The 24,553-nt window shown below is 40.2% G+C and overlaps 1 protein-coding gene across 1 annotated transcript in view; it reads left to right on the top strand.

The window, feature by feature from the left end:
* The first annotated feature begins 558 nt into the window (after positions 1-558).
* The window catches only part of SFI1 (Sfi1 homolog, spindle assembly associated (yeast)), a 26,588-nt gene continuing 2,593 nt past the window's right edge, over positions 559-24,553 (top strand). The window contains exons 1-27 of the mRNA XM_010004859.1: positions 559-578; positions 2,364-2,543; positions 3,608-3,679; positions 5,802-5,900; positions 6,198-6,292; positions 7,859-7,976; positions 8,178-8,259; positions 9,622-9,778; positions 10,381-10,542; positions 10,986-11,056; positions 12,204-12,296; positions 12,667-12,764; positions 14,951-15,032; positions 15,937-16,115; positions 16,355-16,430; positions 17,227-17,322; positions 17,684-17,760; positions 18,419-18,509; positions 18,629-18,725; positions 19,364-19,524; positions 19,945-20,019; positions 20,287-20,361; positions 20,724-20,897; positions 21,314-21,549; positions 22,485-22,580; positions 23,372-23,633; positions 24,238-24,382. Of these exons, the coding sequence (XP_010003161.1) occupies positions 559-578; positions 2,364-2,543; positions 3,608-3,679; positions 5,802-5,900; positions 6,198-6,292; positions 7,859-7,976; positions 8,178-8,259; positions 9,622-9,778; positions 10,381-10,542; positions 10,986-11,056; positions 12,204-12,296; positions 12,667-12,764; positions 14,951-15,032; positions 15,937-16,115; positions 16,355-16,430; positions 17,227-17,322; positions 17,684-17,760; positions 18,419-18,509; positions 18,629-18,725; positions 19,364-19,524; positions 19,945-20,019; positions 20,287-20,361; positions 20,724-20,897; positions 21,314-21,549; positions 22,485-22,580; positions 23,372-23,633; positions 24,238-24,382 (3,169 nt within the window). The remainder of the gene's footprint in view (positions 579-2,363; positions 2,544-3,607; positions 3,680-5,801; positions 5,901-6,197; positions 6,293-7,858; positions 7,977-8,177; positions 8,260-9,621; positions 9,779-10,380; positions 10,543-10,985; positions 11,057-12,203; positions 12,297-12,666; positions 12,765-14,950; positions 15,033-15,936; positions 16,116-16,354; positions 16,431-17,226; positions 17,323-17,683; positions 17,761-18,418; positions 18,510-18,628; positions 18,726-19,363; positions 19,525-19,944; positions 20,020-20,286; positions 20,362-20,723; positions 20,898-21,313; positions 21,550-22,484; positions 22,581-23,371; positions 23,634-24,237; positions 24,383-24,553) is intronic.

The following is a 24,553-nucleotide window of genomic DNA, read 5'->3' as shown; positions in this document are numbered from 1 at the left end:
AAACTCAGATTGGCTGCTGTAAGGTTGTTGGGGTTTTTTTTGTTTGGTTTGGTCTTTGTTTTTTCCTGTCAGCCCTTGAACGTTGCTTCATGTCAGGTTTGGATCTCGCGCTTACAAGAGGAAAGGGAGTTAGTTTGATGAGGAACTGTTGTTGTCACCCTTGATTATTTCTAAATAGGGGAATATAACAGGTTCATTCCTTTTTAAAGCGTCTTTCTAGCACAGCTTTATTTAGGTAGCCACAGTTGCTGTCTTAGTCTTGGAACAGTTATGGCTTAATTACCAACAGATGATGTCAGCTCAGTATCATTCAGGTCAGTAAGGCTGTGACTGCAGACATGCTTTTCATGCTAAACATCTATAATTGCATTATGCCCTTTGTATGCAGGTCGAGTGAGTGTAATTCCTGCCATTGTGAGGGTTCAGACTGCATTTAGCATAGATCTATTTGATGGTTTCATCACAAATAATGAGAAGGAATTGATGCTTTGTCCAAAGTTAATATAACACATTGCAGTGCAGAGTGATAATTTACTGCAGACTTGGAACTGTAGCAAAATGGAGAAATCCATGAGCAGGTAAGCAATGATAAGATGCTACTTTGTTAAAGAACTCACCTGTAATTTTTTATTTTTTTTACATTATTACATCTTCCCATGGAACAGAAGAAAGCTGAATTATATCACATGAGGATTTACTAGTCTCTGTGGAATATTATCAACCAGAAAGTGTTCCTCTTAAAAAATAAACACACCAACACCAAATCCACCATGAAACACAACTTTGTGAGTTTGCATTATTAAACATTAAAATATAAAAATTTTGTTATTGAATTTGAGGTATCGGACGGTAGTGTTAAGATATGTGGATGTAGTTGTTGGCCCAACCACAGATTTATTCTGTGGTGTTTGTCAGTTCTCTTACTTTGTGTTACATTATTATTGCATTTAGTCTGACCAGGTTTACCTTTGGAACAGATTAGGTGGTTTTAAAGGAAATAGAGCTTAATAGACATGCACAAGAACTCAGGAACAGGGACAAAGCAGCTGAAAGCTATTTTCCATAAATTTAAAAGTGCCTGAAATTCTTTTCTTCAGATATGCATGCAGTTCCTTAACTGCACGTTTTGTGTGAACAGAGAATTATTTGTTTGCTGAACAGGATCCATTACCTTCAGAAAACATTGAAATAGTATTTTATAGGATGACAAGAATTTCTCTCTCACACACAAAATGCAGATCTTGTTTTCTTTCATTAGCTTTGTTGAGCTCTTAGCAGCTTGCTGGAACAAGCCAAAAATACTGCATTTCCTCTTAGGAGATTTATTTTTTGAGTGGATTTTGGTTTTGTGTTTGTTATTTCCTCTCCCTCCCGCAGTGATTTATTGTTAATGCTGTGAGCAGTGATTTAGCTCAACTCCTGAAACTTATTAGTGTAGGTTGTTCATGGAACCAACATTTTTTTCTGACTGCAGCCATGTTTTTCTAGCTCAGTTCAGGTGATTATTATTAGGGTGAGACTTCAAACTATCCTCTTCTGTTGCCTGTTGCAGTTTAGGAATGTGTTTGTGGTTCTAATGTGCAAATTTTCGGGGTGGTGGCAGTATTTGTTTTGGGAAAGAAGCTTCAATGCAACTGGTTCAGCAAGTTTCATCTGATTAGATTTTTAAATATTTTTTTAGTTTGTTTTCAGAAAATTATTGAGACAAAATCCTTAGAATTCATAAAAATAGGCTTGTTTCTCAGATAAGAACTACCTGTGAAAGTAAACCGTATAATAGAAAAATATGCTTAATTTTGCTTTTCAGTGGTGAATGTATAAAATCAGGGACTTCTAGCTGTGGGGTTTTTTTTAAGAAAAACTTTTAGTTAAAATACGAGCAAAACTAGAAAGAGTTCCTTGCAGAAGGACTGTATATGTAACTGCATTTCATAGAATAATGTGAAATTCTGACTTCAGTTCCTGTGTTGTCAAGAGAATTTTTCAGCAATGGACAGAATTCTTTGATATGTTTGATAATAAAAGGCAGAAAACCACATTCAAATCATATCTGTAATGCTCTGCACACGTGGGAGGTGAAGCACAAATATATTTTAGTGCTTTTTCATTTTGGCTTTAGAGGAGAAAGAAATTGCCTGTGACACGATGATGCTGAAATGCCTTGTTCCTTGTTTTGTTGGAATTTCAAAATTCCAGATAGTCAAATGTGCCTGACAAAGGGACAAAAGAATGTTCTAAAGTTTCATAGCAGTCAACTTCTATATGTGATTGTGTAGTTTTGTTATAGATTAATTTATTGAAATAATGCTACTTCTTTGCAGTTCATGTAGTTTTACACAAAATATTTCTTCTTTCATTTTAAGTTCAAAACCTCTGAAGACGCATGAAATCCAGCAACTACAAAGGCATCAAATGCCTGCAACTGGGCAATCTGTTGCTCTCCAGTCTGCCAGACACCAATTTCAGGACACAGGTCTTGACAGTTTGGATGATGTTGGGTATATCTGGCATCAAAAAAGAAGGCTACAGGAATTCCAAATCAGGTGATAAGTGTAAAACATAGTTTTCACTGAATGGAGCATGGGGATCAGACCTAAAAAACCCCTCTGGTTTTAATAGTATCACTGCAGGTGGTTCTTGTTCACAGGCATGCCAGACAATTCTGAAGATACCTTGTAGTAACTTGAGGATGTGCCTTGGTGGTACAGCCAGATTTTGTGCATTTTTCATTTTCTGATGTAAAATTAAAAAATGGCTATTTAACAATATGCTTTCATAGAGGGCAGCCAGGTGTAATGATTTATTCTTGCCCTCCTGTTGTGTTTCTTTACCTTTGTGTTGAAGGAGTCTTGACAAAAGTGAGATGGTAATTGTGTAGAGATTAAAAGCCTGGTATTTGTTGAACAAGTGTGACTGATCTATCAGCTCAGACATGCTGAAAGAGGGAGGCTGTGCTTTAATTAATTACCTTGTGCTGGCTGTGGTGCTTCTTGGGGCCCCCTGTAAGCCAATTAACTCTTAAATCTCTTTGGAAAAAAAAAAGGGGGGGGGAGGGGTGGAGTAAGTATGATAGTATCACAATCACAGATCAGTGAGTTGAACTGGTACTGGGAGAAGGTTGCTGAGAAGCAGAACAGTTGCTGGGGGAGGTAGGAAGAGGGAAGATTTGCTGGTTTCAGGATTAAACATTAGATTGGCTCAAGTAATCTGAAAATAAGTCTAACTCAGCTGGTCAACTTCATGGAAACCAGGGATATTATTGCTTCTGAATCACAAAAAGGCTCCCCAGCTAGTCAGCAGCCTGCTCATTAGTATCACTGGGTGTAAGTGGGCTGCTTGGAAAACATTTCATCTCCCTAAGTTTCCGCAACAACTATGTCCCAATTCAAGTCTTGCAGTGGTGCATGGGCCTCTATTTATGCTTGGTAGATTGTCCTGTTAAAGGTACTAATTTCAGGGTGCAAATGTTTTGTACTTGCATTGATCTCTGTAAAACCATACCCTTAGTTTTATGACTGAAACTGGCATAAAAGATCCTATTTTTACTGCTGCCTGGGAATTAACAGATGAAGAGTACAAAGACAATTAACCTTTCCTTATATTCCAGATACCTAGCAAGAAACTTCTTCTACCTGTGGGCAAAAAAGACATTTGGACAAGTTCTCCCTTCAAAAGCCAGGTAGAGAAAGTTCCAGAAATCAATGTATTTTTTTAAAACATGGTTTCATTCTGTACATTTGGGCTAAGAGAGCACTGTCTGCCAACGAAGTATTTGATTGTCTTTTGAGACTATTTCAGTGCTTTTTTTGAATAACTTTCTTGCTCCTTTTTATTTATTTTTAATACTGATGGCTAATCTAAATTTACAGGAATTGCCTTGGTGCAATTGAACTTTTCAGGCATATACGGTACGGTTGTGATACTTGCTTTAAATGTAACAGATTTTCAAAATTATAAGTGGAGATGGGTCTGGAAATTTGGTTTATTTTACTGTTTTCACTGTTGTTCTTAACGTGCCTATATATGCTTTGTGTCTGCCTGACTTTGAAATATCTGTACCTGATTATTTGTTTCTGCTAGTGTTCTGCAACTACTGAAAACCAACACTTCTGTACTCTTTCTGTGCTTTGTTATAATTTGCATGTTCATTCTTGTTTGACCACACCCTTGGGAACTGAAACAGTTCCAAGTGGGAAGATCTGAGTTTGTTACAGTTGGAGTAAGATCAGGCCCTTAGTTCTCAAGTTTCATTGTGCTGTATCAAGTGTGTTGTGACCATGTCTGCCTGAGCTGCTGGGCAGCAGCTGTCCCGTGAAACTATGGTTCTTGGTATCCCATATACTGAATTTACACAACTTTGGCTGTGTGTTCAGAACAATGGCTATTTTATCTTTTTAGGAGGATGAATGGAAATATATGTTATAAAGTTCAACAAGGAACATAACAATTAATTGCCTTTTTAGATTTAAGAGTCCCCAGTTCTGCATAGCTTTTATTTGCAATGTCCTGATAATGCACCAAGTGAAAAAAAAAAAAGCTCATTTCTTCTTTCTTTTTCTATTTTTTTTTCTTTCTTTTCTGCTTGAGTGTTTGGAATGACTTAGCAACTTGGCTTGGGGTAGGTAGCTGTGAATTGCAACTTGTGAGAGGATTCATATGTGTTAAGGGACCTCTAGGTATTGTGGGACTAATCTTGTTGTTATTTCAGACATGACCAACTTCATTAAGCTATTGGCATAGCTGTGACCAAAACTTGTGAGTCTGGGCTTATGTGCTTTTTGTTTGCTTGCTCTATGTTTTCATGGGTCCTTCTATTTTCCTTCTCTCCATCACAAAGAGATGACAATTTTTTTGAAAGTACTTGTACTCCAGTTGATGAGACTTTCTGTTTCTTATGCTGCCTTGACCATATGGAACAATGTTTGACAGAGTATTAAAAAAAGAAGGCTTGAAATAGTAGATTATGACCATTATTTTTAGTTAAGTGATCAAAACCCTAATTTCCTCATGCAGACCCTCCTATGAGTTGAATTTTTAGTTGTTCACCATTCGGTTGAAATATAGCATCACTTCTTACCTGGTCAGGTGTCTGTTAATGAAATCTGGATATGCAAGCAGAGACTGTTCTACTGAGATTAAAGAACTTAAAGGTCATATGTTACCTTTGAATCCATTCTGTACATGGCTTAGCATCCATTGGAAAGCCAAGATACAAGAACAGCTTTGTTTTTAGCATAGGTGATGTGCAGCTTGCTAAAGGAGTTCTTAAATCTATTTAAGCATTGTTTGGGAAGATGTTAAATTTGGGGTGACTTAAGATCAGCATGCTGCTAAGAGCACAATGAAAATTTCAAAGCATTATAAAATCTGAAGTAGCTTTTGTGTTTGTTTATATACATAAAATATTTATGTTAAAATAACAAAATTAGCAAGGAATATACAACTACGCTTGTCAACTGGCTATTTTTTTGAGTAAAACACAGAACTGAGGATAAAGCATAAGAATTGTTTGTGGGTTTAAAGTCAACTGGCACTAATACTTGGCAAGTCAGTTAACAGCATCTGCCTTTTATTTCTTGACTTTAGGTAAAGCATTTACAGCCAGTTGCTTCTTGTCATGCTTAACAGATTCTTGGAATAAAGTGTCACAGTAGGGTAGTGCTACTTAAATGCCATTAGATGCTGTTAGGCTAATCAGACAAGGCTTAAAGAGATGTAGCATAATCTTAATAAAAACTGATTTGTGATGAATCTGGAAATGTGTATGAAGTTACCCATGTCCAAATCCTTCAACTGTTTAGGTGCTTTTATGACCAGAAGATTCTTCAAAAAACGTTTAAAGAATGGTGGGCTGTTTGCAGAGAAATGAAGCTCAGCCTCAGAGCAGAGAGCCATTACAGGTTTGTGAAATGGCTTCCTATTATTGTGTGTACATAGCAGTATGAGAAGCTTTCCTTAAGCTCTGACGGAGTTGTTAATACCAGTAGCTAAGTAACATTAACAGTACCTCTAGGCCAAGAGTAATGTCTTCATTGCTTATTTTCACATCTTTCTTCCCTGCTGTTTTGTTGCTGTTGTCTTAGGATGAAGTAAACATTTCTTACCCAATCTTTCTTTAGACTGCAGCTCAACCTGAAAGAATCCTACTTCTCAGCATTGGTAGCTGTTTCTCTGAATGGTGCTTGCTTCTTTTTCAGGCATTTACTCCATAATTTTATATTCAAAGCTTGGAGAGCCTACATATGCCAGCAACAAGAAAAGAGGAACAAGTACTGTGTTGCAGAGTCTCATGGTAAGTATAGAAGTGATCGTAACTACCTTTATTTGGGGACATACTGAGATGGGAGCTTCCAAGGAAAATGTTTGTACAGAATCTCTGTTCCTTTTACATGCTGGCACGTCAACCTCCCCCCTATGGAATTGTGATGCTTTTAGGTACAGATGGTTGTCTGTCTAAAGCTGGTGGGGAGGGTGTGGGGGGAGATGTATTTGATGCACTGCTGTGTAGCTATATAGTTATTTAGGGATATCAGTGAATAAGCTTAGGGGCATCTCCATCTGCTCTGAATTGTGGTGTTTGTTTTTTGGGGAGTGGTTTATTTGGGTTTTTTGAGGGACGAGCTTGTTGGATTTTTTTGTTTTAATTTATTACAACGTATTGAAACAGTTATTTTTTTATAGAATTTGTTACTGGAATTCTGTATCAACTGTGGCTATAGAAATTAGACACTAATTCCCTGTGGTATTAACTGCACTGATTTTTATATGTATTCATTATTCCTTCCAGCTTGTGTCTTGCTGTTGAAAAGAAGCCCAAGCTTTTGAAGTGCTCCTTGTCTTATCTAGATTCTTTGTTCTGCAATGGATTTGTCCTACTGATGAAGTTGCCTATATTGGTTGCAACTTCCTTTGGTTTCAGGGAATATTTCTTTTCCTGAAGGGGAGGATGACCCTCTTCTAAAGATGATACTGTGGTTTTGTTCTGTGTTGATTTGCAAAATAAACTAGCAGGTCTTTTTTGCGTATAAATGTATCCTCAGAATAACATGGATGGGAACCTTTGGAAGCAAACTGAGCTATCTAGATTTCCTTTCTCACTGGGTGAGGCCAGAGTGCTCACAGAAGCAGCTGTGTGTTATTTAGTAAAAAAGATAGAAAGGTGACCTGTTTTAAGGTAGGCTAATTTTTGATACAGCAGGTCACAAGGAAGTATTTAAACAAACAAAAAGCTGTTATTTTGGTTTTCTTTAGTATGTGAAGTGACATAAAATCCATTACTTTTTTCCTAACAATATTGCTTCAATAGTGTCAGTTCTGACAGTCCAGACTGGTGGGAGGAGAAAGTGCAGTACACTGCATAAGTGGTAAACTGGAATTTGTGACACCACTTCTGTTTTTAACTGCATTACCAGCCTGCTAAATAAACTTGACTTATTTCTGGTTGATTTCTCTGCTTGTAACAGAGAATAACTCTTGAAAAGCTACTGATGAACCTGATGAACTTCTTTTTTTAAAAAAAAACAAACCAGAGAAAATTCTCAGTTCTTACTCAGTGAGGTTGTTACACTGAATATTGTTGTACATCTATATGTCCTGTAAGCACTGGAGACAAAGCAGTGCCATTGTCTGATAATTCACGCTGCTCTGAGCAGGTGGCATGATGTTGTCAGCGTTTCAGACATTCTTGTCAGTGTGACGCCCTCGGCCAGGGTGGATGATCGCGGCTCTGGTGGCTGTTGTTTCGTGGTTTCCCACCAGGTGTCACTGCGGATTGAGCGGACTGGAGGTCGGGGACAAGAGGTTCAATGACAGCTTCTTGCCGGAATTTAGGATGCTGTAATTTTTTTGTTATGCACAGCAAGGAAGAAAACGTTGCTCAGGACCTGGCAATGCTGGCTGCTTTATGTCGATGTTCAAAGGATAAAGCACGGGATGCAGGCTGTGGCACTGGCATTCAGGGAAAGAAGCTGCTTGCGGTAAGAACGGACTGAAACACAGAGGCACTGACCATAAGGCCATGCTTTATTCCTATGGTCTCTTACCTTTTCCTGCAGTGGCTTCGTTCCATCTTTTTTTTTGTTGGTTTTGTTTTGTTTGTGTGTGTTTCTGAATTCTTTTGGTACTCCCATAGTCTAGGGAGCCTGCATTTTAAGATGTCTGTAACATTGTTTTGGCAGCCTATCATGGGCAGTTTGGAGGCAACGATACTACCAGAATCTTCTGGCCCTGCAGCACTGGGCCCAGAGCCTGCAATTTCGAGTAAGTCCCAGAAGTTCCAGCTACTTCTGATGTTTAAGTTGCACACACGTATGACTAATATGTTGCAGATGAATAAAAACTAGGCCTTGTACTAATTTGCTTTGCAGATTGCAGTACTTATGATGGAAGAATACATTAGGACACAAAGTGGAATGAAGCTTTATCAGGGGAAATTCAGATTGGACATTAGGAAAAGGCTTTTCCCTGAGAGGGTTGTTGGTCACTGGAACAGGCTTCCCAGGACACCAAGCCTGGCAGACTTCAGGTGCTCTGGATGATGCTCTTAGTAATATGGTTTAGTTTTAGGTAGTCCTGTGAGGAGCAGGGAGTTGGACTGATCCTTATGGGTCCCTTCCAGCTTGGCACATTCTATAGAAAAAATTATTTACAAGAAATCTAGGCAAACAAACTGGATCCATGTCATATATGGTAGGAAGCAGACTAGCCAAAGAAAGTATTGCTATATTACATAATACGTAACGATAGTGAGGGTGTCTTTGTTCTCTCCAGCAGACAACTAGCCACAGATAAATAAGAGATAAAAAAGAGCGGTTGTGTGATTTGGCAGCTGTGGCATTTTGAGCAGGGAATGGTGGGAAGTTGCACCTAACTTTCTAGAATGCTGAGCTCCCCAGTGGTCCAATCCACTTTCCTGTTAGGAGGCAAGACAGCAGCAGTTGGCTGCTGAACACCACCTTTCCTCTTTGTAAGACAACATTTCCTGATGAGTTTCTGTGGGCATGTTTAGCTCCATTTTGGGGTAGAGAAACACTGTCCAGCATTTCGTATTCTTGAGATATTGTAAGCTCCTTCAGTAAATTGTACATCTTAGCCCAAGTGAAAGCACACACTTTTCTTTCACTGAAACTGAGGCTTTTTGTCTGTTTCATTAAAAACGTGATGGTGTTTAGTTTGGCCTTTCCTGTGAGATGGCAACACTGCCTGCTTGAGACCAATATTTTACTAAGGAGATAAACTCATTACTTGGGAAATATAATATATCCGTATGTGATTTTCTTTTAGATTAAAATTCTGTCTGAAAGAAAACCTGTAGTCCATTACTTCATTTCTTAATGGAAAAAAGGCTAATGTATTTAAAAAAAAAGGATAAAGGAAGTTTGATATTGACATTTTGACCTTTGCTATGCTGACATTCCTTTGCATTTGTGTGGTTTTGTTTGTTGGAGGTTTTTTGTTTCTCCCCCTTGGGGAGAAGAGCCTCATTGCTTGGGGCTTTCACTTTTAATTCTTACATGGAATTTTGTATTTCCTGTGTTCTTCCTATTCTCTTCTTTGTTCTATTTACTTAATATTCTCCATTTTTTCCCCTGTACTTCCTTCTCTCCTAATTTGTTATGTCAGGCTTGGTGGCAGTGGTGGGAGCTGTATTTATACAGCCAGAATGACAGGCAGAAGGAGACCAGGGCAGTAGCTCACCATCAGCACTGGGAATTGAAGAGATGCTTGGAAGTGTGGCTGGGATACTTACACCTCCAGAGAGCAAAGAAACGTCAGAATGGTGAGTTAGAACAGAACAGGGCTCAGCTCCTTTTCTTAGGGCACAGTGATTATTTGTTTTTCTATTCTAGGACATGCCACAATGTTTCTATGCTTGCTCAACAGATGATGAGATGCAACTTGGACTGTACACTGTCATGAGCCTGGCTAGCTAAGGTTATATATGCAACTGTCAGGAAGTTCACCTGTTTTCCATATGATAGAAAAGAAAGTGCTTTATGGTTCCCTTGACAAAAGCTTGCACATTGCAAATTATATTGTGACTGAGGTATTTGCGAGAACGATCTATTCAGGACTATTATCAGTCACTCTATATGTGGATTTTCTTGATAATTAGAAAATCACAGCTCGTACAAGGATGGTAAAGATTATGACACCGGTGCATCTTAACTTCCCCTTCTTAAGTCAGTTCAGTATTTTACTGCTGTAAAACTGTCTTGTGACCAGTGGGAAAGATACACTCCATAGCTGACTGCTACTGTGAATTCTTACCACCTTTCTTCTGTGTTAGAGCTTGTGTTGCTTCAGAACCAGTGGCCTCACCTGATATAAATGAGCCCAGGATGGAACAAGCAGTGAGTTACTTGTGTGTTTGTTTTCTAGAGAGAGCCCAAGAGCACCACCGGAGCAGGATGGTCCGGCAGTGTTTCTCTAAATGGCACCTGTCCTGGGAGTGCAGGAGAAGAATGCATGCTCAACAAGAAGATACTGAAAAACTAGCAGGAAGGATTGCTCAACAGATGGACTTTGCACACTGGAAGCATTGTATCCAATCTGTATTTAATCCCTAGCGGGGACAGATTAAAAGCATTTCCATGGAGGAAAAATCTTGTTAATAAGCAGGGGTGTTACATAGTAGCGTGGGTGACAACAAACATGTTATCATTAGAAAGATTATGTAAGGCCATCCTAACAATTATTAAAACTGTTGTAATTACAGTATGTGAGCCCGTTGACACCCAGGAGCCTGCAGAAGATAATTTAAGGTTGGAGAGGAATTCTTTACTTAAGAAGGAATCAGAAATGTCTTGTGCTAAGCCCGCAAAATATAGAAATGTGACTGTAATAAAAACTTGCACAGGTAACAATGCAGGAAATTCAAATATTGAAGCAAATTTAGATTGAGATGTAGTGCCTCTCTGTGGAGAAGGTTGTGTATATATTAGGATGGATGTTTCTGTGTAAAAGATACTTTAACCCAGTGACAGGTGTTGTACTGTATGTGGAAGACACTCGACAGCGTGAGCTGGCTGAAAAACACTACAAGCATCATCTCTTGGTAAGAGCACTGTTATGTGTCAGGTGGAAGAGGCTGCGGGGAGAATTCAGGTACTCTGACTGGCAGTGTGTCTTTAGTGCTAACAGTTGTGTGTGGATGTTAAGTAAGAGATGCACCATTTTTGCCGTGTTGAGTTTGGATAAGATATCAGGTTTATACATTCCAACAATTCTGGAGTCTGCCAACTGAATCCAAATGGGGAAACTGCTACTTTCCAAAGCAGGTATTCTTCCCATTGGGAAACTGCTGAAGCAGCAGATTAATCTTGGTGGTATTGGGCTACCATGCTCCCTGGCCATTTCACAATGAAATTGCATTTTCTCTGATTTTGATTTTTATTTTCCTTCTCACCTCTGCCTCAAATGTTTCTGTCTGATTACACTGTTTTGCTACAAGGATTATTCTTTTTCCCTATGTAGTAATGCATAAATGCTTCTTTTCACACAAGTCCAAATAGCGCTTAATGCATATGCAGACAGTTGGGTAAGTGGTCTTGTCTTTAACACAGAACAAAAAACCACAATGCCCAAAAAACTGCCAAAGACCCCAAGAAATCCTCAAAGGCTGTGTGAGAGGTGGGCACAGGCAAGTCTCCAGCTTTTTCAGAATGGAATTCTTCTCCAGTGTGGATCATCCACAGAAAAAAAGCAATTAACCTGTTTGGATCATAGATTGAGAATATTAGTAATAATAAGAGCACTTTAGGGCTGGATGCTCTCATAAAGCTATTTACCATCTTCACCCTTGAACCAAGATACTGTGGGGTTGGTGATCAAAGACCTTGTGCAGAGGAGACCTGAAAGGGAAGTGGATCTTTTCTATTTTTGATAAGGACCAAGTTAGTCTTGAACTGAAGGAGGACATAGATTCAGAAAAGACTTGGGCAGTGGTGTTGATAGCTGAATAAGGAGTTAGATGTCTGGCAGTAAAACCCTGGGAAAGCAGAAAGGAATTTTAGTTTAGCTGGAGAAGTGACAATTTGTGAGAGGAAACTGATGCATGGCTTTGATGACAACTTCATAAATCTTAGCTACTGCGAGCGGTAGCATCAAACATAGCTTGTCTGTAAGGAGCAGCCAGTTCTAGATTTATCAGTGCTTGCTGACTTGAATGACATGAGACTTGTGTGCATTTCTTGTTGTTACAGAAACTTGGGTTTAAGGGTCTGTGGCAGAATGTCATGACTGCTCATCTTCAGCAAATGAGAAGAAATCTGGCGTACTGTCAGCATGAAGTAACAGTGAGTGTGACTTTTTTGTTCTTATGTAAGTTTTTCTTGAGCTGTCCTATTGGCTTCCACTTTCCCCCACAAAATACCTTTTTATTAAATCAGTATCTTTGTTCCTAAATACTAATAGCCACAGAAAATCTCCTGTGTAACTCAACTGTCAGTTTTAGATGTTATTTTAGTTTTCTCTTTTCCATTGTTTATGTTGACTTTTACCATAAAAATTCATAGCTTATGAAACAAAAAATTGGTATGTGAAGCAGTGCAGGAGGCAACTATGGCAACATGTAGTTTCAGTAGGACATTTAACAATTTCTTTCTTTGCATTCTTCTCCTCCCTTAAGATCTCTGTGTTTTCATGTGTTTTTTGATTTTGTTTTAGATGCTGCAGAAATTCTGGAACCGTTGGAAGTCCCATTTGGAAGAGGAGGAAGAACAACAGCACCAGGCCTTAACAGAAGTTGCTCATGCTCATTATAGGTACACAGAGAAATATTAATATAAATTTGTATGAATGTGAGATTTTTGAGCCTTTGGCTCTCTTTTAATATCTGATAATACCTTTGGGAGCATGACCATCCTGGTGCCGATTGCTCTTGTATTTTCTATGAGTAATGGACAATTTACATCTCCTGCTTCTCTATGAAGTGTGAAAGGGAGGCTGATTAAGCGTATCTCTGAGACTTGTTTAGGTGTAAGAGCTGGATGTTGTACTGGTAAGAGCAATAGTTTGCAGCGTGAGCAAAGACAAAGATCAAAATTGAGTAAATGTATTTTACTTTTATGAAATCCTTAAAGGCCTTGTATGGGCTTGTATTCTTAACCATGGATTCAGTGCTGACTCTGTAGGTAGGGTTATGATTTATGATGCTGCCAAACCCTATTTCCCATTTTCTGTATGAGAAGACTACCAAAAATAGTTTGCTTTCCTTGGAAAAGATGTCAGCTGCTCTACCATTGTCCACCATCTCTGTAGCCTTGTCATAGAAGGCCACCAAATTGGTCAGGCATGATTTGGTGTTAGTGAAGCCATGTTGGCTGTCTCTAATCACCTGAGAGGAAAGCAATGTTTTTTAAGATGGAATCTTCTTTCCTAGTAGACTTGGGGCCTTGCACCTTTCATTGAACCTTTCACAAATAGGTTTGGAAGGCAGACTGACTAACGAGGGCAGCTGCATTTCTGCAAGCAATTACGAGTTTTTCCAACTGGTGTGAGAGTGCAGCTGTGGTGCATTAGCTTATCCTCTGGGGACAAGGGAAAAGTTTCAAATGCTCAAGAGGTTAAGCCTGGTGAAGAGGAGTTGCACCATGTAACTGTTGCAGTGTGACTTTTAGCCTCTCACTAGGGAAGGGATGAAGAGATGGTTGCAAAGCTGTCATTGTTTCTGTAACTGTGCCTTGACTCTATAAGTCAGGAATGTTTTTCTGTGCTATGTTTTATCTTTAGAAAGGGTATAACCAAAGTCCTATTTCCTGAACACAAAGGAACAAATTTTAAGAGAAGCATTGTTGCTTGTTCAGAGGTCTGGGGCTGCTTTCCTACCAGACCTAAGTGAATCTTCCATGGCAGCTTGCCAGAACTCACCTTTACCTGTTGTTTTCTGGTGCACATATATGTGTTGTTTCACAAGTCAGTGCCCCAACTGCTGTGTCTGGTGGTGAGACCCAGAAGAAACTCTAGAAGAGCCATCAGCTGTGACTATCTATGCATTAAAGACTTGCTGGCAACTACCAGTACCCTCCAGGAAGACTTACTTAACTCATGTTGTTTACCAACCTATAAATTTGTAATGAGCTGTAACAGCTACCTACCAAAAATTACCTGGTAAGAATCCAAAATACCTTTTAGGCCTCTTTAGAGAAGAGCTGGGACTTGCTAACAGTCTAATTACTACACCCACATGACTGAGTTCTGGAAATAACTGATGGAGTTTGAACTGAATTCTATTTCCATACACTCCTGCCATATGTTTTCTCTGTGAGATGTATAGTGCTGAATAACAAATATATGTAAATTGCATTTTTGGATACTATTTGATAATGATTCTTGTGCATCCCTGGGGAGGAGGCAAGCAAGCAAGAATTATGTTCATTTAGAGAGAAAGAAGCTTTGATGAGGGCAAGTAACCTGACCTTGTTCATAAATGAAGGCTTTGATGTAGTCTCTTCAATATTGAGATCAGAACATGCCACTCTTTATTATTGTTACGTTTTTTCAAGTCCTGTTACAATGTTTGTTTGAGTTCTTTAAATAAAAAAGAGTAGGATTTTCAAATTCTTTTCAAGGGTGGAGGGAGTGGACTATATTTACAGTAGAGAAGAATAAGAGATGACTATATAACATTTTCTTTGTGTGTGTTTATAAATAAAAGTAATTGGTCAGAAGTCAGACCAATCTTTAGAACAATCTGAATAGAAGCAAGAAATTCTAATAACTTCAGAAAATTAATTAATGTTGTCTCTTGTATTCTGGATAAGATTTCAGGGAGCTGTTTGTCTGTTTTTAACCCACAGAATGAGGGTATTTCCAAAGAAGGCTTGCATGATTTGAAAAATCAAGTAACTGTTTAAGTTGTAGATGGATTGGTCTTTGTATGTTCATAAAATCAATCTCTCTTTCTGAAGGAATTCTCTCATGCGCTGACATTCTCCCTTTTTGCTGGCAGGAGGCTGTTGATGAGACAGGTATTTGACACGTGGCTGCTGAGGACCTGCGAGCAGCAAGAATACGAAAGAGCAGAGAAGAGGGTAAATGTCAATCTCTTACCTGTCCTTACTCAAGGGTTGTTTTCTTGCTCACTGTGAACACCGTCAGCATGAGATGGACTTGGGTGTTGTAAATTCTCTTTTCCCTGATGGGGGATCAAGTTAGAGGAAACAACTTAAAGCCAATATTTACTAATCTTTTTTTAAGTTAAGCTCTTTGTTAATAACAGAATCAAGCTGTTATTATTAGAGGATAAGTATTCACACAGTTCATTCACTTATTCCCTCACCTAATAAATAAGTGCATGTCCTTTCTCTCACACTTTGTTTCATAGTTACCTGGTTGAAAGAGTTAACACTAATGAAAGAGTAACAGTAGATAAAGAGGCAACCCCAGCCTATTTAAGAAAGTGCAAGGTTATACTGACAAGCTAGTTGCTTCTTTGTAGGTATCCAGAAAGTCCCCTAGGGGATCCTTCAGTTCCTAATACTGTAGTTTTGATACATAGCAGCCACTGGCATCTTTTATGTCGTCTGACTTACACAACTCATAGTTGATATTAGCTTGTGTGGGTGGCCTTGTGAAGATATGGCTGGCTTTTGGTGTTCTGAGATTATCAGTTCTTCAAATTCAACAGAAATGGCTTCTGGACCTTATCAGTTCTTGAGAGTGTTTTACGTGCTACTTATCAGCTTGTATTTGTCCTCTCTTTGGCTTGCTGTTTTCTGGTAACAGTTTCCCCACCCATGTGCATATAGGTACCCAGGGAACACATTCACGTGAACTCACAGCAAAGGAGCTTTGTCATGTGTCCATTGCTGTTCAACATAAGAAGAGGAAAACAAACATTGGACAATTCTATGCATGTCACCTTTAAGGAATTGTCTCCTGTTGTTTGTAACTGGCCTGTGTCATTAATTCATTGCCACCTTCTTTCCATTGTAGGCTGTACTTCATTTTGAAAGGCAACTGTTGCGTGGTTTCTGGTGCTTCTGGCATAAAAGAACAGCTGCACGTTTGGAGGAGCAAAAGGCCTTGGCTTTTGCAAGCAATCACTACAGTAACCTGCTGCTGCTCAAGGCTTTCTGTCTGTGGAAGCAAAACACTCAGGAGAGAAAAATGGAGTAAGAAGGTTTTTATACAAGGAGAGTTATTGGGATTGGCCCTATGGTGTGGCCTACTTTTGACAAAGCAGCATTTAATTTACAGTGTCTCTGACTCCTTATTTGTACTTTAGAATCTGCTGGTTTGTCTTACTCAGTCAATGACTTACTGAAAATAGTGTGGACTCATGCCTGTGCTAGAGGTCCTCAGTAACATGGCTTGCATGCTAGAAGAAATAATTAGGTTCTTTTTCCTCTAGGAGGCTCAAGGAGTTGCAAGCCTTGAGATTTCACTATTCAAAGTGTGTGCAGCAGTCTTGGAACAAGTGGAGGGAGGTAAGAGAGTTAACAGATGGGAAAGAGCTTGAATCCTTTTTGTTATGTTCAGATTGCTTGTACCCATATGGCTAGAAACTAAATGGTTTGAACGCTAATGATTCCTAAGCATTCCTCCCTTTCCAGCTGGATAAAAACAATTGAGTGTGGGTGGACCAGGAGTTGTGTAGGGAAGAGAGAGAGTTCTTTGATTTCTTGCTCATTTGTCCAGGTGTAGTGAAAATGGGACTATAGCTTAGGAGACATATCTGGGAATGTGACCAGAATTTGTGTAATGAAATTGTTCTTCTAGAACTTTACTGATTAGAAGTTGGCAGTGAGGCCATGGTGTGTGGTCTGTAGGAGTGTACAGGTCATAGCGGGCCCTATTAGATGGCATTTCACTTTTATGCTGGGCCTTTTCCTTACTGTGATGTGATGTATGAAATGTGCCTTGCAGCATGTCTTGAGAATCTATGAGAAATTTTAGAATTTATACTACTCTGTTGGTCCAGAACTATTAACTTGAGTGAATTGTGTCAGTCTTGAAGAACACCAGTCAATCTTGTGTTAGTCTTCACCTAAAAAGGGAAGAAAAAGCCTGAACTAGGGCTTTTGGAGGAATAGTAGAGTGCAGCACCAGTTTGAGTGAGAACCTGTTACAGCAAAATAAAGGACTGATGTTTCCCAGAGACTGAGAATGATCCTCTTCTCTCTGCTCTCTACCATTGCCTGTTTTACCTCCACAGCGTGTACTGAAGTCTTTTGTGATTTTTTTTTTCTTTTTTTTTTTTTTTAACTCCCATCCCTCCTATAGTACGTGGGACATCAGCGTGAGAAATGGAAGAAGTTGGTAGACGCAGAGATGCATTATCGGCACACGTTACTGAGCAAGACCTTGGCAGCCTGGAAGGTAGGAGGGAGTGTCCTTTTCTCTGTGGGACTTGTCTGTGTGTGCTTGTGTTTCAGTGAGAACTGAAGAGCTGCCAGAATGGAGGCCATTCTGGACAGGGCTGTGTAACCTCTAGTATTGCTTTTTGGAGCAAAATAACTGGTGTAACCTTGGAGCTTTCATGAGGGGTACATAGGAACTAGCACTAACTAGTGTGTAATGACTTTATCTTGGAAAAATAGCATTTGATTTCAATGGCTGTAGCCTCATTTTTTTTTTTTTCCACCAAAATCTTCTACTGCTACTAGTCTACTAAGCTGCTGCTAAATGTTTCTAGAAGAGATGTTTGCAGCCAAGGGAAGTTCTGCCTCTTTTCTTGCAGAGTTACCAACATAACGTGCAGTGCATTCTGTCCCAAGTAGCTGGAAAGGAGAAGCAGCACAGGAGGCGGCAGCTGCGGTAAGTCTGGGTTTCCTGCTGCAGCATCAGAGAGAAGTGATTGCTCTAGAGTCAAATTACTCTCTTCCTTTTACTGCCACCTCTAACTTTTTTGAGTGTTCAGTGCTGGGAACTGACTCTGCATTGCTATTTCTGTGCAGGTCATCTGGCTAAAAGAACTCAGTCTCTTCCTGGATTGTCATCTGTTTAACTATTTATTTAGTCAGTGTTTAGTCCCATGAGAGACACCAGAAATAAACTCTGTAATTCCCTGCAGTGAATGGATTCTGGCAGCTCTGACATTAAAGCAGCCAGGAAGATGTTAAGGCTCTTGCATTGTAGTAAGGAGAGTGACTGAAGATATTATCACTTTGTATTGGTTGTATTTGCTTTAGTTTTAACAATCTTATTTGTTTTTATCCTATGCAACTTGAATCATTTGCAGAGCTTGATGGAACCACCTTGAGTTGCTAGAAGTAATTAGAAGTAAGGGCATGTTCTGGTTTTGCACTGCCTTATTTTCAGCAGAGACATGAAGGGGCAGAAGTTGATTTGCAAGACTGAGTTTATAGAGGCAGATGGGTTTGGTTCCTCAGTGAGTGGGAAAGTACCAAACGAACAAGTGAGAATAATTCTTAATGGTTTGGGGTTTTTAATTTTTTATATATTTTGCCTTCAGACAGCTTCTGGGTACATGGAGAGAAAATGCCCTTGAAGCTAAGGCAACTGCTCGGGCAGATGAGCACTACAGGAGAGCAATCCTGTCAAAGGTAGGATCTGTAGACCAGATACCAAAATCGAAGTAGTGATGCTAGTTCAGGCAGGGGCCAGGTAGTGCAATCAGAAGGCCCAAAAACTTAATTGAAGACCCTCTTGTTGGCATCTTCAGGTGTTGCTACAGTGGAAATATGCTGCCTTGCTGCAAGGGTACTACTGTCAGCAGAAGAGGAAAGCTGTGATGGAAGCCAGAAGACATCTGGATACATGTGAGTTGATATACTAAACTCTGAAAAGACTTTATCTGTGTGGGATCCTTAGAGAGACATGGCTTAGTAGGGCAGTCTTGCATGCGAGATGTATAGATGAAATGACTGGATAGTCTCTTAAGTCTACAAAGGACATCCCCATAGAATGGGGATGTCTTGAGACTCCAGTGATGTACTGAAGGCCTCTTGTATGACTTTGGCTTCTCTATTGGTTCTTTGTCTATATAAGGGATGGTAACACTTACTTCCTTGAATAAATTTTCCATTACTAGTTTAGAGAAGCTTAGATATCTCTGTTTTGAGGGCAGTGCAAGTAATTATACCACTACTGCTTTGGCCTTTCTCTGATATTTAACACAGAAAGTTCCTCAAACTCTGCAAGCGTTTTTGTGGTACCAGCCACATTCTTGACATGAGGACTCTGAAGCACAAAGAGGGCAAATAATTGCCTAAAGATTATAAAGAATTTTGATGGCAGCAGGGAAAACTTTCTATTCATGTCTTACCATCCTTCTTCCTAGTGCTTAGTACTGTCAGTGTTGAGTACTGTCAGTCTTCAGTATTGCTGAAACAGTCTGGATGAGTAGCTGATCACTTGATACTCTCTGAGATTAATGGTTTAATTTATCTTCTAACAGTGCGTTTACAGGCCCTGTTTCTTCACTGGAAGAAATTAACTTGGGAGTCTTTGCTGATGAGGGCTCAGCAGCACAGGGCAGTACAGCACCACCAGCAGCACCTACTCCAGAAGTACCTGGTGAAGTGGAAGAAGTATCATCAGCAGTGCCTTGGGCACATGGTGAGAAGATCAGCAACCTCCACAGCCAGCGACCCAGGGTGGGAAGCTGTGGATGTGGAGGAGCAGGCCATGTTCCTTGGTGAAGGGAATGGTGGTTCTGGCTGAGGAGGGGCATGACAGCCTTGTGCATTGAGGAGGAAGGAGCATGCTTGTGTCTTGCCTGAGGAAATTTTGATAGGACTAACAGACTTAAGAAGAGCTGGCAAGCCGTGCTTGCCATGTGTGGAATCTTTACTGTTAATGAAGTCCTTGCTGGTCTCACAGAGACTTGCAAATGGAGTTACATCAGAGGGGACTTAGGTATGGAGAGTGGCCGTAACAGAAGGAAGGGCAGGTGATGAAGGCTGTTTGATACTTGTTCTGCTTTAGTATCACCTGGCACATGTAAGTGCAAGTGACTCACTGTTGGTTGCCTTACAGCTACTATTGATACAGGGAGATCAGCTAATGGCTCATAGACTTTGCTCTGCTTCCTTCTCTTGCTGGAATACACAAGTTAAGGAATTGTCCCCTGGGCAGATATCTAGCTCCTTGCTCTGGTCCTTATCTCTTCTTCATATTCCACTTACACACGAGAACCACAAAATTTTATTTAATCGTGTCAGGATTTTTGGATCCACTAGTGCAAGAAACACCTTGCTGTTTACTGGGTGAGCTGAGTAGGTCATTCAGCTGTGGCTCCACTTTGTTGATGCTCTGACTAGTGTTTCTGGTGTGGGATACGAAAACTTCTAACCTGTTCATATTTTTTTCCCCTGATAGCTGTTGCAGCAGCCATGGGAAGAGCCCAAGACAGCACAAGCATTGTGGCACTGGTCCCTTTTATTGCAGAGAAAGGTGAGCATGTGTGGGGGCTGGGGCAGATGAGTGGATTTGCGGATATACAGAACATAGGCATATTTGACTGCAGTCAGTAGAGTGTACATTGAATATGTTTCCTTTGATCTTTGGGGTGATACGTGTTATTTTAGGATGCTGGAAAACTGTTCTGAAATCCTCTTATCTGATTAAAAAATGTGCACGGTTTTTCACATCCAGCCTCAGCTGACTTAAATCCCTGTCCCTTTGTCCTTGTGGTAGTGTCCTGCTGTTGTTGTAGCTCTGCCAGTCACTATCCAGCATCAGGGAAGGTGTTCCTGTCTGCAGGGGGAGTCCTGGGCTCAGAACCTATCTTTGTAACACTTACTGTTTGGCTGTAGGTATTTGATGCTTGGCACAGATTTTCTAAGGAGCAACAGCAGAAGAAAGATGACATTGAAAAATCCACAGTTCACCACACTACTTTTCTGAGAGAAGGTGCAGCCCGTGTCTTGAGCTGCACTGCTGGCATGAAACAACTACAGGGACAGCTCCAAACCCAGCACCAGCTGAAGGTGAAAGCGATTGGCTCAGACACATCTAGGGTTGATCTGCCCTCTCTTAGCTATAGTGTCACTTAGACCTTTAAATATGGGCTTGGATCACTTCTGCCCAGCCCTTTTTTGCAGAAAGGAACATGGGGTGCCTATGTTGATTTCTCTCTTCCTGCTCTTGGGCAACTTTCCCAGCTATTTTCTGGGTTTTGGTTCTGTTTGCTGATGTGCAGTCTGCCTCATTGTGGAAGTACCCAGTTAATTGTCCCTACTCAAATGTTACCACAGTGGACATGCTAATTTAGCTTAGAGAACTGGTATGGCTGTGAGGTCATCAGAAATCTCAGTTCCTTTCTGCAGTGTTCTTCTCCCTGGGTGGTGTGGTGTTGCTTCCTACTTTTAACTATGCAGTGCTCTGCTGTTCTTTGTGTTGGCAGGCAGTCTATGACCTTCACCAGTCAGTGTATCGTTGTGCCATGCTGTGGAAATGGAAGGCTCTCTCCAAGAAATTAAATAAGCCTTTATCTTTTCTGCCACATCTGAAGAAGCAAGTGGCATTGAAAATGCCTGATGTTGGCCCTGAGGCAAGAGGACACTTAACAGGGGAGGAACCTTCAAAATGCAATCGTCCACCATTTCACCTTGCTGATGGGAACTCAATTTTCAGAGATCTGTGCGTGTAAAGCTCTAGTCCCTCCTGTGTTTCTCTGGCATACGTGTAGTTTTGCCTCTATGTTGTGTGTCTGTCTCTCTGTGCTTATATGTAGCCTATCTGTCCATGTCTCATCTTTGTATTTTCCAGGTGTTCACACTGATGATTATTAGTTCTGTGCAGTTTCCCTAACTTTCTGACCCTGCATAATACAGCTGGTGTTGCAGTTATATAAGAGCTGCTGCATAATGTATATAGCAGCCCACAAAGAATGAAAGAATGTGTGGCTTTATACTTGCATATCAGTGGCAGGTGGAATCAGCTCAGCTTTCTGCTGTGCATTTCTCCATGTACAGCTATTGAATTCGTGGAGCATTGTTGATGGGACCTTTACCATCATGAGAGCTTAGCTTGCCCACGTGTCCTAGAGCTGTCACTGAAGCTCTTCTTTTTTTTTACTGAAATAATATATAGAGTCTGATTAAATTACAAACATCAAGGTTGTGGCTCTGTAGAATCTGAACTTTCTTCTTTCCCCTTTCTTTGACCTGGGGAAGATAGTCCTTAAAAAAATTCTTACTGGTCATGAAGCAACAGCAAGGAAGAGTTTTCTGTGAAGTTTCTCAGTCCAGGACAGGATCCCTACAGGGAAATAAGGAGATAGCTTCACATTTCCTTAAACTAGTACATGCTGCCAAAAGAAGTAGTTATGCCTTGCTCAGTTCTGTCCCTGCCACCACTCCTCATGTTGGCACAACTGTTCATACAGTGAACTAGATTGTGACATTAATGCAGGTTGAAATTTAATCTTTAAGTTATTATTACATGCAAGGGGATTGTTGCAGAGCAGAGATGAATGATGGAGTAGGGATGTTTCTTCAGCTGCAATGCCAGCTTATACCAATTTAAAATAATAATGGATCTGAAGCATTATTAGTGTTGTTTGTTCTTTTCAGGACTGCTGTTCGACGAGCAAGGTTACTACCACAAAGGCTTGACTTCCTCCTGGAATCTCTAGGAAGCAAGGAACTGCTGGGACCTCCTTTTACTAGGTAGAAAATCTATTTTTATAGGAAAGAAAAAGGGAGGGACTTATAGTAGTGGGCCTTATGCTATGCTTATCCCTTCAAATCCCCTTACCTTCACGATACAGAACATCCAGTAATTATGGGACTGTGCATTGCTGTATACTATTAAAGGCTATGGTGATCTTAAAAACTTGAGGTTTCTTACACAAAGCAGACAAGAATATTGGACCTTTCAAGTTAAAATTAAATAACATCCAAAGCCTTTGCTTTGTTAGTGAGAGATGTTGAGGGAAAGATAAGAAACATCACTTATTTCCAAAATTAATGGGCTTAGTTAATAAGTTTCCTTTTCTGACAGTCTTGCCACATAAACTCAGAAGTTTGAGTTATGCAGGATGCTTTTTGGCTTATAGATCGTATTTGCTTCACAACAGATTTGGGTCTAGATTTAACTAATCTGCTGGGGAATCAGTAATGAGTCTGGTAATGCAGAGCCAGAACGGAGTATTTCTCTCTGTCTTGGCTGAATCAACTTTGCGGCTTTAAAAGTAGCTACTTCTTTATTTTTACTTTCCCCAAAAGGTCTATCTGGCTGCAGTTATTTTAGTTATGGTATTAATTCTTAGTCCTGAAAGTGAGGGAGCTGAAACTGCTTATGCTATAGAAGCTGAAATTGCTTTTGAGCAGATGTTTAGACATAAATTTTAGTGAAAATGTTCAGTAATCAGCTTTAGAGAAGGGAAATGCCAATTTCCTGTCAAACAAGGACCCACAGGCTGCAATGTATAAGGGACCTCATTCTTCTTCCTTTACAGATCAGAGGCCCCCTTTCAGCAAACATCTGTGAACAAATGTTCTGTGCAGTCTGGGAACTTAATGCTCACGCCTCAGATGGAAGTAAGTCCCTGCAAATGTCTGTCTCAAACAGGCAATACCACTCAGTCCTGTCCATCTGCTGTACCTGCTGCTCTCCTGTCTGTACCACTATGGACACCTGCTGTGCACCATCCTGCTCGGAGTCCAAAGCTATGGACTCCTTCATCTTTTGTGCCCCAAATGAAAGCTGGAGCTGAAATGGTGAGTATGTATTGCTGGAGGAGAAATGGGTGTGCTTACTGGGCTACTGTCAGCATGCATGCTGCTTGTTGTTTTTCCTGTAGCTCTTCTGGACTGCCTACCTGGTTGTTGAGCTATTATTTTCTTTTTCTAGCTGTCATCTTAAAAGCTGACCAAATTAGCTGGCTCTGAATGCCCAAGAACTGTTTACCACCAGTCTGAAACAGTTTCACTAGGTGACCAATCCACATGTGTTGTACATGTGTGTAATTAATGCTTTTTTTCCTGATCTTGTTAGGTATTTCCTAACCAGATGCTTTTCCTAGCAATTAACTTGAGAGTGCTGCTGCTGAGTTCAGAGCAGTTATAATTTGCCAACCAGATTACAGTTCCCCACTGTTCCCCACAGAATGGGAGGTGTTAATCTTTATGAAATATCTCCATGGTAGAAATGAAAGAGCCTGTTTCTTAAGCTCTGCTTCTTCTCTGATATTTTATGAGTGGGATTCAGTGACTACAGGGGGTGTCTGAGTGGGAGTAGGGCTTAGTTGGTCAGATGCATTCTACTTGTAGGGCTTACTCAAGAAAATCCTGAGGTAAAAACAGTATCATTCTGACCTTGTAGAGGGGCAGACAGCCTGGGAGTGGTCACAATGGAGCCCATTCCCAAGATACTCAAAAGGACTCTGTGGAGAAGTTGCAACCAAACTTACAGCCACATTTGCTGTCATGTGAAGACTTGCTGGGAAAAAAGAATTGCCAAACTGAAGGTAGGTCTTCGGATCTAAGCTGTAGCAGTTGCGTCCCCTCCTCCAATATATGCAAAAGTGCAAGTTAACACCACAGAATGTAAAGGAGACAAGGCAGTCTTGTATGCCTGCATTATGAGGTGGAGAATATCAGTCATTCCTTTTTGTGGTGGTAATAAGTTTTGTGGGTCC

Source organism: Chaetura pelagica, unplaced genomic scaffold, assembly GCF_000747805.2.
Source record: "Chaetura pelagica isolate M959 unplaced genomic scaffold, ChaPel_1.0 scaffold249, whole genome shotgun sequence".
Lineage (NCBI taxonomy): Eukaryota > Metazoa > Chordata > Aves > Apodiformes > Apodidae > Chaetura > Chaetura pelagica.
The sequence above is the reverse complement of the archived record's forward strand: the minus strand, read 5'-3'. Positions and strand labels throughout refer to the sequence as shown.